General features: G+C 36.5%; 1 protein-coding gene across 7 annotated transcripts in view; it reads left to right on the top strand.

Moving 5' to 3' along the window:
- The first annotated feature begins 1,247 nt into the window (after positions 1-1,247).
- Positions 1,248-16,719, top strand: part of LOC120767308 (FAST kinase domain-containing protein 1, mitochondrial) — a 28,551-nt gene continuing 13,079 nt past the window's right edge. Inside the window, exons 1-7 of one of the 7 annotated variants that reach the window (XM_040093226.1) lie at positions 1,665-1,697; positions 1,754-1,783; positions 2,626-3,069; positions 3,133-3,281; positions 3,351-3,630; positions 11,643-11,793; positions 11,881-12,004. In XM_040093226.1, coding sequence (XP_039949160.1) covers positions 1,779-1,783; positions 2,626-3,069; positions 3,133-3,281; positions 3,351-3,630; positions 11,643-11,793; positions 11,881-12,004 — 1,153 coding nt within the window. In that variant the 5' untranslated portion in view covers positions 1,665-1,697; positions 1,754-1,778. Of the gene's footprint in view, positions 1,698-1,753; positions 3,070-3,132; positions 3,282-3,350; positions 3,631-11,642; positions 11,794-11,880; positions 12,005-16,719 lie in introns of those variants that run through there. The other 6 variants (XM_040093224.1, XM_040093227.1, XM_040093229.1 and 3 more) reach the window with 6 other exon arrangements.

Below are 16,719 nucleotides of genomic sequence, written 5' to 3'. Positions count from 1 at the left end.
GAGTGCAGGGAAAGGCTGAACAGCCTTGCAGAACGTAACCAGGTACACCTAATCTGGGTGCCTGGTCACAGAGGTATAGCCGGTAATGAACTGGCGAATGAGCTAGCCCGTTCCGCAGCCTCCACCAAGATGGTGGGACCAGAACCCTTCATTGGGGTAGGTCCACATACCATAAAGGAGCTACTTCGCAAGGAAGAAGGAGTGGGCAGAGAGGAGCATTGGCGGCAAACGCGTGGTATTAGACATGCAAAGCTGCTGATGGGAGGATACAATCTGAACAGGTTCAAGGTTATAATAAACCTCCCCAGGAACAAACTCAGGCTACTGGTCGCAAGGTATACCGGCCACTGCAAGTTGAATAGGCACATGTACAACATGGGCCTGTCCTCTTGCGTTAACTGCCGGTTCTGTGACTTGGAGCCTGAAACCCCGGAGCACCTACTGATTGACTGCACAGCAGTCTGTAGACGCAGGACTAAGGCCCTAGGATCAATAATTCCGGATAGGGATCGCATAGCCTCACTAGCGCCCGGAAGTCTATTGAACTTCATCAATGCGCTGGGGCTAGGTGAGTCTATGTAAGTTAGGAGAGGGCACAATAGACCAAAGGTCGCGGTGCATTCCTCATATATTAATCAATCAATCAATACAATTATATAAATTTTATAATATTGTCATAGAGTTTTATTTATTTGTGTTTATTAAATATAAATCGAACGCTGTCGTTAAAAATTTTTTATATTTAGTGTTTAAGATGTGGCAACGCTCGTTTTTTTCATAATTGTAAGCAATCTAACCTTTTCAACGATGAGTATGCTAAGTGATTTTTAAACTAATAAATTTAGCTAAAAATAACAATATAAAAGTGAAATGTGAACTTGTTACATATATTTAGAGTGTATATATAAAAAAATAAGTGTTAGCAACATTATTTTTGCATATGGTTATGAGCGACGACTGCAAGACTGCTGCCGTGAAGTCGTCTAAATAACTTTTCCCATAAGAACCTGTTTATTTTAATTTTTGACAGATCTATGTGTTCTATCCATAAGTCTAGTTAAGGCATCAACCATCATGTGCTGAACACATAGAGAGCGATAGACTTCAAGCGACATCTGACAAATATTAAAATACACACGTTCTTACGGACACAATTATTCAGACGTGTGTATTAAGAACGTGTGTATTTTAATATATTTGTTCAGCACATCAATAGTCAAAATAAACTATCGATAGTGAGACGAAAATTAAACTCTATACATTCGATTTTGCCATCGATTGTTTCACAGCTCCTTTATCTGCCAATAAGTTTTTATTATTTAGATGTTTGGAAAACAATAATTATGTTATTAAATATTATTACAAACCAAAATTTTACATTTGCTATTCGAGTTTATCAAAAGTGTATTCCTAATGTACACAGTGTAAAACTTCACATATTTTCATACCAAAAAATTGGCTACAGTAAATATTTGAATGGACGGTTTATTCATAGCTATATTTCATCAGATAAAAATGTATCTAAACAAATGACTAAAATTAAAATCCATAGTGATCCTGTGCCAGTAAAAAATACCAACGACCCCTTCGCACTTAATGAAACAGAAGCATCAACTTTTAAATTTAAATCGCTGTTATATGATGAAAACAAGGATGAAATAATAGCAAAGCTTAATGCTTGTAAGGATACAACCCAAGTTGGTATTTTTGTAGAAATTAATTACCAAAAAATAATGTATTAAAATTTTTACAGCTATTGCAGTTCATAAAAGAATACCATGAGGTATTTAAACGTAACCATATTGTTCAGTCAATATTGGTTCTGAAAGATATTTTACAGGAACGTAAGGATTGCTTAGTTACAGAAGAATTGTTAAAAGTAATTTTAAGGGTTTTGGAACCCCAAGTAAATTCATTAAATATTACAGAACAAAGTTGTTGTTATCTTTGCCTCCGAAAATTTAGTGTCCCTAACACTAATTTCGTTATGCAGCAGTTGCTCCTGTGTGCACTAAAGAAGGTCTTTATTTCGTCACCAGATAAACCAATTGCGTTAGCTGCATTATCTCGATTAGCTGTTGGTATTAACACTGGCGATGATTTTCATGTTCCTACAGTTTGTAGTGCCTTTATTCCACATATAATGTCCCATATTGAACATTGTGATAACGAAGAAGACTTGCGTCTTCTTTCAATATGCATAATAAACCTACAACCATTAATTTCGACTGATATTTTGGAAACATTTAAAATAAAATTAGATCTTTTAATTAGAAATGGTGTTATTAACGCAAAAACTCCTAGAACGACAATAAAACTACTACATTTATTAAATATTTCAATATGGTCACAAAAAAATGGTCAAATTATACGACAGCTTTTATTATTGTTATATCCAAGTTTTTCAAATCTTAATAAAACTGATCTTAAAACCATAAGTAGAGTTTTTAGTTACCATTTAGAACCATCAGATCTAATTAACCCATTTAGCAAATTGATGAAAAATTTACTTCAAAGGCACCAAACGGTCGATGTTCTCGCCGCCTATTTACCATTTATAGAACCTCGTTGGCGAGAGCCAACCATTAAAATTTTTAAAAATTTGCTTTTTACTTCCGAAAAAAGCCTAACTACATATCCAGCCACCGAATATTTTCAAATAATTCGTGCTTTAAAAATATCAGATTCGAAAATATGTGATGCATATTGGGCGAATATTTTGAAATCCTTAAATTCGAATGATGAAGAGAAAACACACCTTCGGTTTCTAAGACACTGTCATCGTTATATGCATTTTAATAATAATTTGGGAGGAACATACCGCTTCATTCCTCTCGAACGGAGGCTCTCTCAATTGGCTATGGAATTGATAGAAAATGATGTATCTGGACGACTACCATCAAAGTTTGCGCGTTTAGCAGCTTTTGTATTAGCATATGGTCATACACCTTTTGGATGGAAAAAGTTTCCTAATGTTGTACTTTCCAAGATTATATCCATGTCTAGTCAATTCAGTACTATAGATTGTTTTCTTCTTAGTCGTGGGGTTCATATTGCTTTGGAATTGCGGTAAGCTGTTTTCGAAATATGAACTAAATTATATACCAGTAACGATACAATCAAATATTTTAGATTTCGTAATACGATTCCTTCGTTATTGGGTATGCAACTAGCTACTATAGATAGCGTATTAACCGATTGCATTGGACGGCATTTGGAGAGCAAGTACTTGTCGATTTTTGATTTAAACACCATAGTGCGAACACTTGGATATAGAAAATGTTTGTGTTTCTTTTAAGTAACATATCTATAGAGATGCACATAATTTTTTTCTATATTTTTCTATTTAGCTTTGAAGAATAAAACAATTTATCAAGAAGCCTTAAACAGGTATAATCAACTTGATTATAGTGAACTTAATTCACGTTTAATTCGGGAAATGGCTTACAATTTCAATATATCAAACTGCATTGTACCTATTGCTATGGAAGCAATGTTCACATACATTGAAACTAATCAGAAATACGTAATTGGCGAAACTGTGGAGAAAGTTTTAAATTGCGCTTATAATTTAGGTTATATGCCACAATCAGAAGCTGTACTTAATAACGCTGCATTTATTTTAAAACGGTACGTACCACTACTAAATAAGTAAGGGAGGGCTACGTCCGGATGTAACAAAACATTTTATACTCTCGCAATTTGCTATGACTAGAGAGGCTTAAATATTTTCAGGGTGAAATTTCTAGATGTATTATTCGACTGAATTGTTGGTGTAAACTATAGATTTATTACTCCGTTTTTTTATATGTCCGACTTATTGCCAAAAAAAAAAATTTTACGTTTGCGTACTTCGTGTTTTACCTTATTGAAATGGAGCACGGACAGACTCATTTTCAATACTCTAGAGCAGTGTCGGCAAAGTTATACACTCAAACGATTTATCTTATATATAAAAATAAAACGCCTTTTTTGTATGTCCGCGCATTACGCCCGAACCACAGTATGGAAAGACGTGAAAATTTGCACGGGTTTTCCTTTATTCCTGGAGATGGTCCTAAAGGCTGCCTTTTGGCCATTCGATGAATATTGAACAAAACATTACCATATGATTAGATATTGGACGTGAGAAGTGGAATTAACTAATCAGTCCGATTTTTTTATAAACTAATACATTCATGGCGAATACAAAATGATTTTGTTATGTTTATTTATTGGGTGTCGTAAAAAAAGGTCCTGTACGATGTCCACGATTGCGACCGCAATTTTGGTCTAAAGCAAAAATTTCATAAAGATTGTAGAAAAGTCGCTATAGCGCTATGAAAGCTTTTTTTTTGTATTTTTGAAATTTGACAAAATGGCATCGGTTTGAACAAAAGGTATCGAATTTTAACCTTTTTTCGACAGTGTTTCGTAGAAAAAATTTCGTGTTTCGTAGAAAAAATTTTAAGATTTCAAAAAAACGCGATAGCGAATCACGTTAAAAATGTTATCTCCAAATTGGAACTAGATATCTTCAAAACTCTTGAAAACGGTGTGAAAATTAATGAAATCGGATGGGGTTATCATCCTCCCTTCCCATTTAACGGTAATGTTAAAAATAAATAAAAGGCGTGAAAATTTGATGATGGGCGTGGCACCGCCCACTTTTAAGAGAAAATACATATCTCTTGACCCGTCCAATGGAGTTCAACCAAATTCGGTAAGTGACGTTCCACGGATATTTTTATGTTACAGTGTGAAAATTAGTAAAATCGGACACAGCCACGCCTACTTCCCATATAATACAATTTTGAATTCCATTTGAAACTTTCTCTTTCATTTATACAAATCAAGAATGAATTATTATATCAGGATAAAACTTTGCACGAATAGTGCATTATGCAATTATTACTAAAAATTGCGTAAATTGAACCAAAACTGATCAAGCCCCTATGTACAGAATATGTGGACCCAGTGCTTATAGTTGGCTCTTTACCGGAGATAAAAGTCAATGTGTGAGATATATAATTGAAATTCAGAGAGAATCCTTTCCTGAGCGTATGTTTGTATGTATCCGGAATGACATCCCGTAATCTTTAGTTTAACATTTTTTCACTTATTGTTTAGTTGAATTCACTTCAGTTGTTAAAACTCAATAAAAATTTTGTCAAACCTTACCGCTGGTGGGGGGAAATGAAAAAGTCTTTTCCTGAGTGAGAAATCTTTCATTCTGATTTTCAAATTTTTTATGTAACGCGGAAAATATTCACCTTTAATAATCTGCAAAAAAAATTTTGTTCATTCATACCATTCCAAAGATATTGATTATTTTGTCCCCCTTCCGCTCTTAAAACGTGCGCTAGTGCGCTAGTTAATTTTTACCAGAAGTAAAACTGAGTTAAAAGAATATATTTTGAGCTGCACCGAAATGTGTACTCTTTATTTATATTATTAAGACTAACTTATTACATGTTTCATACTTCTATTTATACTAACTAATATGTTTACTTATTACTAGTTGATAGTTTGTTAATATACAGATTATATTATTTGTTTAGGTTTGTTTACATACATATACATATATTGTTTGCTTAGATACATTTGCGTTGTTTTTATACCCTGAACAGGGTATATTAAGTTTGTCACGAAGTTTGTAACACCCAGAAGGAATCGTCGGAGACCCTATAAAGTATATATGTACATAAATGATCAGTATGTCGAGATGAGTCGATTTAGCCAAGTCCGTCTGTCCGTCTGTCTGTCTGTATATATACAAACTAGTCCCTCAGTTTTTAAGATATCGTTTTGAAATTTTGCAAACGTCATTTTCTCTTCAAGAAGCTGCTCATTTGTTGGAACGGTCGATATCGGACCACTATAACATATAGCTGCCATACAAACTGAACGATCGGAATCAAATGCTTGTATGGAAAACTTTCACATTTGACAAGATATATTCACGAAATTTGGTATATATTATTTTCTAAGACAACAATATAATCTCCGAAGAAATTGTTCAGATCGGTTAACTATAGCATATAGCTGCAATACAAACTGAACACATAGTTACTAACAGAAATGCACCTGTAAAGGGTATTTAGCTTCGGTGCAACCGAAGTTAACGTTTTTTCTTGTTTTAAGATAAGGTTGTTGTGGTATTCAAACTCAATGTTGTTTTGATACTTGTTTGTTTAGGATTGTTTGTTGTAGTAATAGTGCATTTCAATTGTTCGAACTCAAGGTTGTTTCTGCATTCTGTTTACTGAAGCAAAAGGTTGTTTTGATGTTTGTTACTATTATAAGGAATACATTCCTTAACTCCAAAATATCTAGGCTTGAAGTCGGCTTATAATAATTAATTATTGTATGTGTTTGATTAATTTTTTGTGTTTAAAATTTTTACCTTTTTATATTTATTTATTTATTTAATTAAACCAACGCCATTCGGCAATATACATTTGAATAATTAATATTTAATATTTAATATAAGAGAAAATACAACAAGACAAGGGTAATAATATTAGTTATAAAATTCAAGTTTGATTAATCAATGATAGTTGAGTAGCTTGTTCTTCGTGGCTGTGATGAAGTTACTATATGTTCCTCCGTAGAAATCCAGGTGGTTATGTAGCGAGTTGACATGGTCTTCAATGCGATTTAGCGGTCCATTCACAACATAGTTTTTAGTGGATTTAGTGATTTTAAGCAGACGTTTGCGTCTTAGTGTTAAATTTACGGGTGCAAATTCGAAACTACTGTTGATCTCAGGTGCATCAATGAGTCCATTCACCACTTTATAGAAAAAGGCCAGATCAGCAATTAACTTAAGACTATTAATTTTGTACTGACAGCAGATTTCCTCCATAGAGATGTTCCGCGTTTGCTGGGCACGATGATAAATTAATGTCTTACACATTTTTCTCTGGACTTTCTCAACTCTACTGATCAGAATATCTGTATATGGAGACCAAACAACTGAGCCGTATTCCAGGATTGGTTGGACTAGTGAGTATTATAAATTGAGAAGTGATCGAGGATCAGCAAAATCTCTGCAAGTTCTGGTAATGAAGCCCAACATCTTGTGTGCTTGTAAAGTTATTTTACTGATGTGCTTCGTAAATGTCAGCTTGCTGTCTATAGTGATGCCCAGGTCCTTTATGTCCTTTACTTCAGAGATTACTTTGTTGTTCAGCATGTAATTGGTGGGGTGCGTGGTATGTGAACGCGAGAAAGAGATCACTGTACATTTCTTTATGTTTAGATCTAATTTATTATTGAGACACCATGCAGAGAGCTGATCTATATCGTGCTAAAGTGCCTGGATATCTGAGTCGTTTACTATTGCTCTGCTTATTTTCAAATCGTCGGCGTAAAGAAGGTACTCCGAGCTGAAGTTCGTACCAATATCATTGATAAATATGTTAAACAGGACAGGTCCAAGATGTGATCCTTGTGGTACTCCTGTTTTTACATCATAACTAGCAGACAGGTGACCGTCTACTCTGACTTGGAGCTGTCTATCTGTTATGTAGGAGCTGAATGCCTCAGCAGCATTACCTCAGGGCATTACCTTGTACACCGAGCGAATTTAGTTTATTCACCAAAATGCTGTGATTAACTCTGTCAAAGGCCTTACTAAAATCAGTGTAAACAGCATGTACTCTGTGCCCATTGTTCATTTCATTAAGTACATAGTTGACATATGTAAATAGATTTGATGATGTCGACCTCCCAGAAGTAAATCCATGTTGTCTATTGGTAATAATGTCTGTAAAGAATAAACTCAGCTGAGGTAAGACTAGTTTTTCAAATAACTTTGCTAGCGCAGACTGAACACATATTGGTCTATAGTTTGAGACTTCTCATTTGAGTCCATCTTTGTGTATCGGGCTAACATATGAAAGTTTCCATATTGTAGGGAAGGCACCCTGTTGTAGTGAGACGCTGAAGATGTGTGTTAGTGGTTCACAAAGTCCTGCTGCACAGTTTTTGAGAAAAATATTGGGGATCCCATCAGGTCCCGCACCTTTTTTAGGATTTAATGATGAAATTGCTCTAAAGACATTGTCAGTGGTTACCTCTAAGTTATTTAAAGTCGCGTGTAGGCGATCATGATGAATATCCTGGACAAATCCTGGCTGATGTACCTCTGTCTTGACTTCCTCACCATTGTTAGTTGATTGATTATTCCACGATAAGGTGGAGAGAATGTCGCAGCCATTTCTTTTATTCCTGACGAATTTCTAAAATTCATTTGGGTCTGACTCGACTTGAGTTGTGACGAGCTCAGATTGAAATGAGCGTTTTATTGCTATAAATACTCCTCCGCCACGTATACAGCCACTGGTTGAAGGGTTTCTATCTTTCCTGTAAATTGAATAAGTATTATCTATAATTTCACCATCCAGTATAGCTGGATGGAGCCAAGACTCGGTGATACAAAATACATCAGTGTTATTGGCTGACGACGATGTTAGGAACCTGTTTAGTTTTGTTCTCAGTCCCCTCACGTTCTGATAATTTATTATCAGCGCTGTTGGATGGATTCTTCTTGGTGAGCGGGCGAAAATTCTTAGTAACAATCTTAGGAATGCCATTGATATATTTAATGGTTTTTGTTAAATCACCACCCTTTATTATGGCGTCAAGTTCAGCTCGTAGGTTTTTAAGATGTTGTTGTTGCGCTTGTGTTAAGTCAGACTTGAAGGTAATGTGAGGTCCTTCTGCTTCAGCAGTTGATTTCCATTTGAGAATAGTTAACGCATCATCTGGTGATGATGTTTCAATCAGTAACGGCCGTGTACGGCCAGCTAACGGACGACCAAGTCGCCGTAGTCTAAAATTCATTGTGTTGCTAGCGAGACTGGGTGGTAGTGCTGCGAGGACTTTTGTTCTATCTTCCTTCAAACGATCTTGGCCATCGACTTTTATTGATTCAGCCACATTCATGGCTATTACATTTGATTGGCGTTTTTTCCGTTCAGCCAGTTCAGCAATAATGTCCTCAGTGGATACAGACAAATCAGGATGAGACTTGAGTTTCTCGCTTAGCAATTTTACTCACTTCGTCTCTGATGCTAGCCACATTACCTTCTATAGATGTCTTGAAACGATCAAATTTGGCTGCAAAGCTGTCTGCAAGAGACTCTGCAAGGGATTGAAGTTTCTTTTCAAACAAGACATTAATTTTATTCATTGTTACCGTGTCATCGTCCAAGGTATCAACTGCATCCTCAGGAATAATTATGCTAACCTCACTTTTGCAGGAATCACATTTCCATGTGGGCCCATTCTTTTTAGTCATGTGAGCGATCTCGTTGAATTCTCTTGTTGACAAGCTGGTGCATTTAAGATGTACCCATGCACGACCGGATGCACACATAAGACTTGCTTGATTTTCCTTAATATTTAGAGAGCAGGCGCTGCACGTGTGTACAGTCACGTTTTGTTTTTTAGGAGGCATATTGATTAGTTAATAATACTACGATTTAATAATTTGATTGAATTACTGGCGGCTTGTAAGGTAATTTAACACTTAGCACACTATAAATTAACAATGTTAAATTAATTAAACAATACTGTTATTTGTATTTTGACGAGCGATAAAAATAAACACGTCAGCTGTCTAGCCCTCTAGCGGTATTTTATATATTATATAGCAAATAATTATTTTTGCATGTTTCTTATGATGCTTTCTTTTCCCTTATAATTTAGTTTTTAATTAGCGTAAATTTTCTAAAATTCAACAACCATTTTCCTTTTGGGCTTCCTTGTTTTTGGTGCCGTTTTTTGGAATTATTGGCTGTGTTTGTGGAAATTTTCACTTTTCGTATGTGTTTGATTAATTTTTTATGTTTCTATATATTATGATGTCTTCTTTTAGTTCATTTGGAATTAGCGTTAATTTTCTAGAATTCAACAACCATTTTCCTTTTTTGGCTTGCCTTTTTTGGAATTATTGGCTGTGTTATTCCGTCATTTAACAATTGCTGAATTTTTTCTTTGACAAAGTCGATCCACGTCCATTGGGACTGATGGAGGTTGTCGTTGTTGAAATTGATTCCAAAGATTTCTTCGTTGATATTTGTTTATTCTTACCCATGCTTTAATTTTGTATGTGGTGATGCTGGTGTCTCGTCTTGGTGAGAATGTGGTATTTTTGTTTTATCTTTTCCAGGATTCAACGTTGTCCGCTGTTTCAGGGTCTATTGCGAATCTTGGTGAAAGTATTATCCACTATTTCAGGACTTATACTTTTGTTCCTTGTTCTACTTTTTCAGGAATCGTCGCTGTCCGCTGTTCCAGGGTCTGTTGTGAATCTTACTGAATTCGCTGATGTCCGTTTTTTCAGGATGTACTATTGATTCATTCTGGAAGTATTGTCCGCTATTACAGGACTTTTACTTATATCCATTGCCATTTGTTTCTGCACTTTTTTCAGGCATTTAGTGCTGGAAGTCCTACTTCCTGTGGAATTTTTTGCTTTATTCCTTTCGGAATAAAATCTCGCTTTTTGGATAACAAATAAATTTGTCATAAATTTTTGGGGGGTTGATGAGCCCCCTGTTAATTTTTACATGAAGTAAAAATGTGTCGAAAAAATATATTTTGAGCTGCACCGAAATGTGTACTCTTTATTTATACTATTAAGACTAACTTATTACATGTTTCTTACTTCTATTTATACTAACTAGTATGTTTACTTATTACTAGTTGATAGTTTGTTAAGATACAGATTATATTATTTGTTTAGGTTTGTTTACATACATATATATTCTTTGCTTAGACACACTTGCTTTGTTTTAAGATAAGGTTGTTGTGGTATTCAAACTCAATGTTTTTTTGATACTTGTTTGTTTAAGATTGTTTGTTGTAGTGATAGTGCATTTCAATTGCTCGAACTCAAGGTTGTTTCTGCATTCAGTTTACTGAAACAAAAGGTTGTTTTGATGTTCGTTACTATTATAAGGAATACATTCCTTAACTCGCTCATAAGCTCCCGGCATCTGTGCCGAAAGAAAAGCATAAGCGCAACGATCACAAGTTTGTTAATCAAAAATAACACAAGAAATATTATTGAAACAACCGTTTTAACATGAAATTTGATAGAGAAATGCTCCTGTTGCCACGTATTTTAATAATACTGTCAGAATAAAGGATTCTATTCGCGTTTCCCCATTTCTCATTCACTACTTATTTCATTCATTATGTTAACTGTTATCAACTAACAACTTTGAAAACCCTAATGTTTAAGTTCTTGTTCATAAATAGAGTTTCACTGTATTGTATAGTTTACAATAATATAATTCAATGAATACCTTAGTAAGAGCATCTCATGGCTTTCTCATTACATATGTATGAATATATCATCCCCTTTTTGCTTTTGATTCGTAAAAATTTAAATTTATGGCACATATGCTAAAATGTAACTCGTCATATCTTTCTAACTAGAAGGAATATCATTATAATACTCAATATCGAAAAAAATGGCATATACGATAATTTTGCAAAAGATGGATGATATTTGTATGTATATGCAAAGGTGATCCTTAATACGATAATAAAATTACTGCTGAAAAATGAAATAAGTTGGATCAGTGGTACATACATACATATTTACTTATGTTAATGTAACGATTTCGAATTTTAATGTTTTGTAGAGACTTCGAAAATATGAGTGGCTTGTCGATTGTGCAAGCATGTTTGGCGCTATGCTACTATAAATCGATGCCTGAAGATCTTATTGACAAAGTTTTTTGTGTTAAATTTATTCAAAGAATAGAAGAGGAGATTCACGTGTGTTACTCCAAGGTATTGTCTTTATATTTTTTTAATTAACATAAATTTATATAATTGTTCCTGAAATGTTTATTTTTAAAACTTTGTAAAATATTTCAGGCGACTTATCCCGAACGAGTACTTAACTTAATAATGCAGTTAAATCGGACAGTGTGCCTGGATTACCCGGAGGCGAATGTACCATGGTTTCAACAAAATTACTTAGAAGCTCAACTCAGTAAAAGTAAGTTCAGATTTTTTCAATAAATATCCTAATAGTTTCCATGCGCTTTATTGTTTATGAATCAAGAAGGATAATATAAGAAAACAAATTAAAATTTGATGCTCATTTAAGCCTGTTATTAATTTTACACTAGGACTGCTTTTAGTTAATACTATTTTCTTGCAAAATTATGTACATATGTACATGAGTCAAAATTTCTCAAGTGTACCAACATTTTTTTGACGGTCGAGCTTTTAACATTGAATAAACGTTTTTCAGTTCACAACAATAAATAAAAAATACAACTTGAACAATTTTCCAAAATTTCAATTATTTTTCAAGTTATTGTTATAAACTTTTTTTTGCATGAGTTTACAATTTATTTATTTTCTCAGGATGGATAACATCGATCTTGCTCATTTTTAAAACAGCTATCGTTAATGACTTTCTCTTCCTATTTCAATTTTTTATTGACAGGAAAAACGTTATTTAAAAAAGTTATAAACAATTGTTATAAACAAATTGAAATAATTTAAACTTCTCAATCGATTTACAATATTGCTTCAATTTAATATTGTTGTACATTTTATAACACGTTATTGACAAAAAGAAAAACATGAAAACTTGCAACGCAACCGAAGTTATATTGTTTTTGCTCCTGATGTGTAATGCCTGAAGCGCGTGTCACGAGCTTTGTAAGCGCAATGTTACGCTGAAAAATAATCTTTGGAAACGAGTTATAAGTCGGACACATGTTCTTGTTTATTGCTTATATTGAAATATACATAAAGTGTATATGATTATTTCAATAATATAATCCACATTATTTTTTATAAAGCCTTTTTTTGAAAACACTTGCAACCTCGCAGTCACTTTCTGACGATTCATCGAGTACGACAGTTGAATTTTCTTTTGTTACATTCGTTAATGCGCAGCTTTGTGGCAAATTCCCACTAGAAGCTCTGTTAATTTGTGTTTGACATGATCTGCACATGTACTGCCCTACAAAATTGGAAAATTTCGCATTCCAATTTAAACTCACTAAAGCAACATTCTTGATAACACACTTGTGGCCTTTCTTGCCGAGAGGATTGCAACGAGAATTCACTCTTGGCATGCTGAATCGTACACTCAGTCTCGTTATTACATGCAATTCACTGCCAGGGATTATAGCGAATAAATTTAATAGAACACGAGAAAACGTCGCTTATTGCTTCTCTATATGCAACTAAACAAATGACAAATCGTAAACACCGAGAAAAAACAGAGCACGCGTGAATCGCTTCGTGTCGAAACATGTCGCGGCGCCCTCGCAAACCCGCCATCGCGCGCGAAGCTTGTGACACGCGCTTCACGCATTACACATCAGGAGCAAAAACAATATAACTTCGGTTGCGTTGCAAGTTTTCATGTTTTTCTTTTTGTCAATAACGTGTTATAAAATGTACAACAATATTAAATTGAAGCAATATTGTAAATCGATTGAGAAGTTTAAATTATTTCAATTTGTTTATAACAATTGTTTATAACTTTTTTAAATAACGTTTTTCCTGTCAATAAAAAATTGAAATAGGAAGAGAAAGTCATTAACGATAGCTGTTTTAAAAATGAGCAAGATCGATGTTATCCATCTTGAGAAAATAAATAAATTGTAAGCTCATGCAAAAAAAAGTTTATAACAATAACTTGAAAAATAATTGAAATTTTGGAAAATTGTTCAAGTTGTATTTTTTATTTATTGTTGTGAACTGAAAAACGTTTATTCAACGTTAAAAGCTCGACCGTCAAAAAAATGTTGGTACACTTGAGAAATTTTGACTCACATATATAAATTTTTGTGTTGCAAATATTTTCTAGATACACACACTTTTGTGTTGTTGAAATTTTATTCCACTCTGAAATGAGTTGGGTTTTAAATGCTCACGATTCTTCATGTTTGATTTTTTCGATTAGCAGACTACTACTGCAGTAAGGACGATGGAGTCGTGTGTAGAAGTTCACGCAAGTGAGGAAAGTTCTCTGGTCGCCATTCACTTGGGAGTGGCCAGAAACGATTCTTTTACATATGACTCAAGGAACTCACGACTTCCGGTCTTTGACCAAGTATCCTCTGGGTAGCCTACGAACATCCGTTTGAAGGCGAGCTAAAGTGAGAAGGCGAAATATCCCCTACATACGGTTGTGCGCTGGGCTTGGGACCCGCCACGTAAAAAAACACCCTCAATGAATAGTAACAAACCAGCCTCGGATGAGAGACCCTCCTTTTGATGACGACCACGGCAAACGAAATAAGGACTACGATTTAAGGGCATGCACCTCGAATGTAAGGTCCCTTAATTGGGAAGGTGCCGCTGCCCAGCTGGTTGATGTCCTCGTGAAAGTAAAGGCTGACATCACCGCCGTCCAAGAAATGCGATGGACGGGACAAGGACAAAGACGAGTAGGTCCTTCACTCCGGTGAATGAACGTCTAGCCAATGCGCATCAAAGCGAGGTTCTTCAACATATCGCTGATTTGCGCCCACGCCCCGACGGAAGAGAAGGACGATGTGACCAAAGATGAGTTCTATGAGCGCTTGGAGCGCACTTATTAGAGCTGCCCCCGCCACGATCTTAAAATCGTGCTTGGCGACTTTAACGCCAGGGTGGGCAAAGAAGGTATCTTTGGCACTACGGTCGGTAAATTCAGCCTCCACCACGAAACATCCCCAAATGGGTTGAGGCTGATCGACTTCACCGGGGCCCGAAATATGGATATCTGTGGTACTAGATTCCAGCACAAGAAAATACATCAAGCTACCTGGCTGTCTCCGGATCGTAAAGCCACCAACCAGATCGATCATGTTGTGATAGACGGAAGACCCTCCAGTGTTTTAGATGTGCGTGCGCTCCGAGGTCCTAACATCGACTCGGACCACTATCTTGTTGCAGCTAAAATTCGCACCCGCTTCTGTGCAGCAAAAAACGCACGCCAACAAACACAAGGAAGGTTCAACGTCGAACGATTTTCTACTCGGCTTGCGCTCCTGCTCTCTGAGAGCACTCGTCAACAACTCGGTATAAGGGAACTGTGGGACGGCATTTCAAACTCCGTACGTACAGCTGCAACCGAAACCATTGGTTTTCGGAAAGTGCAAAAGAACAGCTGGTACGACGAGGAGTGCCATCTCGCAGCGGAGAGAAAACAGGCTGCCTACCTCGCGACATGACCACAACACGTGCGGGATGGGATAGATACCGAGAGTTGAAGAGGGAAGCGAGGCGCATTTGCAGACAGAAAAAGAAGAAAGCCGCAATGCGTGGGTACGAAGAGCTTGATAAGCTGGCCGACAGGGGTAATGCTCGAAAATTCTACGAAAAAATTCGGCGGCTTACAGAAGGTTTCAAGACCGGAGCATACTCTTCTAGCACCCTCAAAGGTGATCTAGTCACCGATGCCCAGAGCATACTTAGATTGTGGAGGAGAAGGAGAACCCGATTCCCCAATCGATGACGATGGAGCAGACGTTCCATTACCCGACCATGAAGAAGTTCGAATAGCAATTGCCCGCCTGAAGAACAACAAAGCGGCAGGGGCCGACGGATTTAACGGGGCCGAACTGATAAGGTGCATGCATCAGCTTCTTTGTAAAATATGGTCGGACGAAAGCATGCCCAACGATTGGAATTTAAGTGTGCTATGTCCGATCCATAAAAAAGGAGACCCCACAATCTGCGCCAACTACCGTGGGATTAGCCTCCTCCACATCGCAGATGAGGTTCTATCGAGCGTATTGTGTGAAAGATTAAAGCCCACCGTCAACAAACTGTTTGGACCTTATCAGTGTGGCATTAGACCTGGAAAATCAACAACCGACCAGATATTCACCATGCGCCAAATCTTGAAAAAGACCCGTGAAAGAAGAATCGACACACACCACCTCTTCGTCGATTTCAAAGCTGCTTTCGACAGCACGAAAAGGAGCTGCCTTTATGCCGCGATGTCTGAATTTGGTATCCCCGCAAAATTAATACGGCTGTGTAAACTGATGTTGAGTAACACCAAAAGCTCCGTCAGAATCAGGAAGGACCTCTCTGAGCCGTTCGATACCAAACGAGGTTTCAGACAAGGCGACTCCCTATCGTGCGACTTCTTCAACTTGCTTCTGGAGAAAATAGTTCGAGCTGCAGAACTAACCAGAGAAGGTACCATCTTTTATAAGAGTGTACAGCTGCTGGCGTATGCCGATGATATTGATATAATCGGCCTCAACACCCGCGCCGTTAGTTCTGCTTCCTCCAGACTGGACAAGAAAGAGAAATGGGTCTGGCAGTGGGCAGTGGGCAAGACGAAATATCTCCTGTCATCAAACAAACAGTCGTCGCACTCGCGACTTGGCTCTCACGTCACTGTTGATAGTCATAACTTTGAAGTTGTAGATAATTTCGTCTATTTAGGAACCAGCATTAACACCACCAACAATGTCAGCCTGGAAATCCAACGCAGGATTGCTCTTGCCAACAGGTGCTACTTCGGACTGAGTAGGCAATTGAAAAGTGAAGTCCTCTCTCGACGAACAAAAGCTAAACTCTATAAGTCGCTCATAATTCCCGTCCTGCTATATGGTGCAGAGGCTTGGACGATGTCAACAACTGATGAGTCGACGTTGCGAGTTTTCGAGAGAAAAGGTCTGCCAAAGATTTATGGTCCTTTGCGCGTTGGCCACGGCGAATATCGCATTCGATGGAACGATGAGC

Source organism: Bactrocera tryoni, chromosome 2, assembly GCF_016617805.1.
Source record: "Bactrocera tryoni isolate S06 chromosome 2, CSIRO_BtryS06_freeze2, whole genome shotgun sequence".
In the NCBI taxonomy this organism is placed as follows: Eukaryota; Metazoa; Arthropoda; class Insecta; order Diptera; family Tephritidae; genus Bactrocera; species Bactrocera tryoni.
This window is presented reverse-complemented; position numbering and strand designations above follow the sequence as displayed.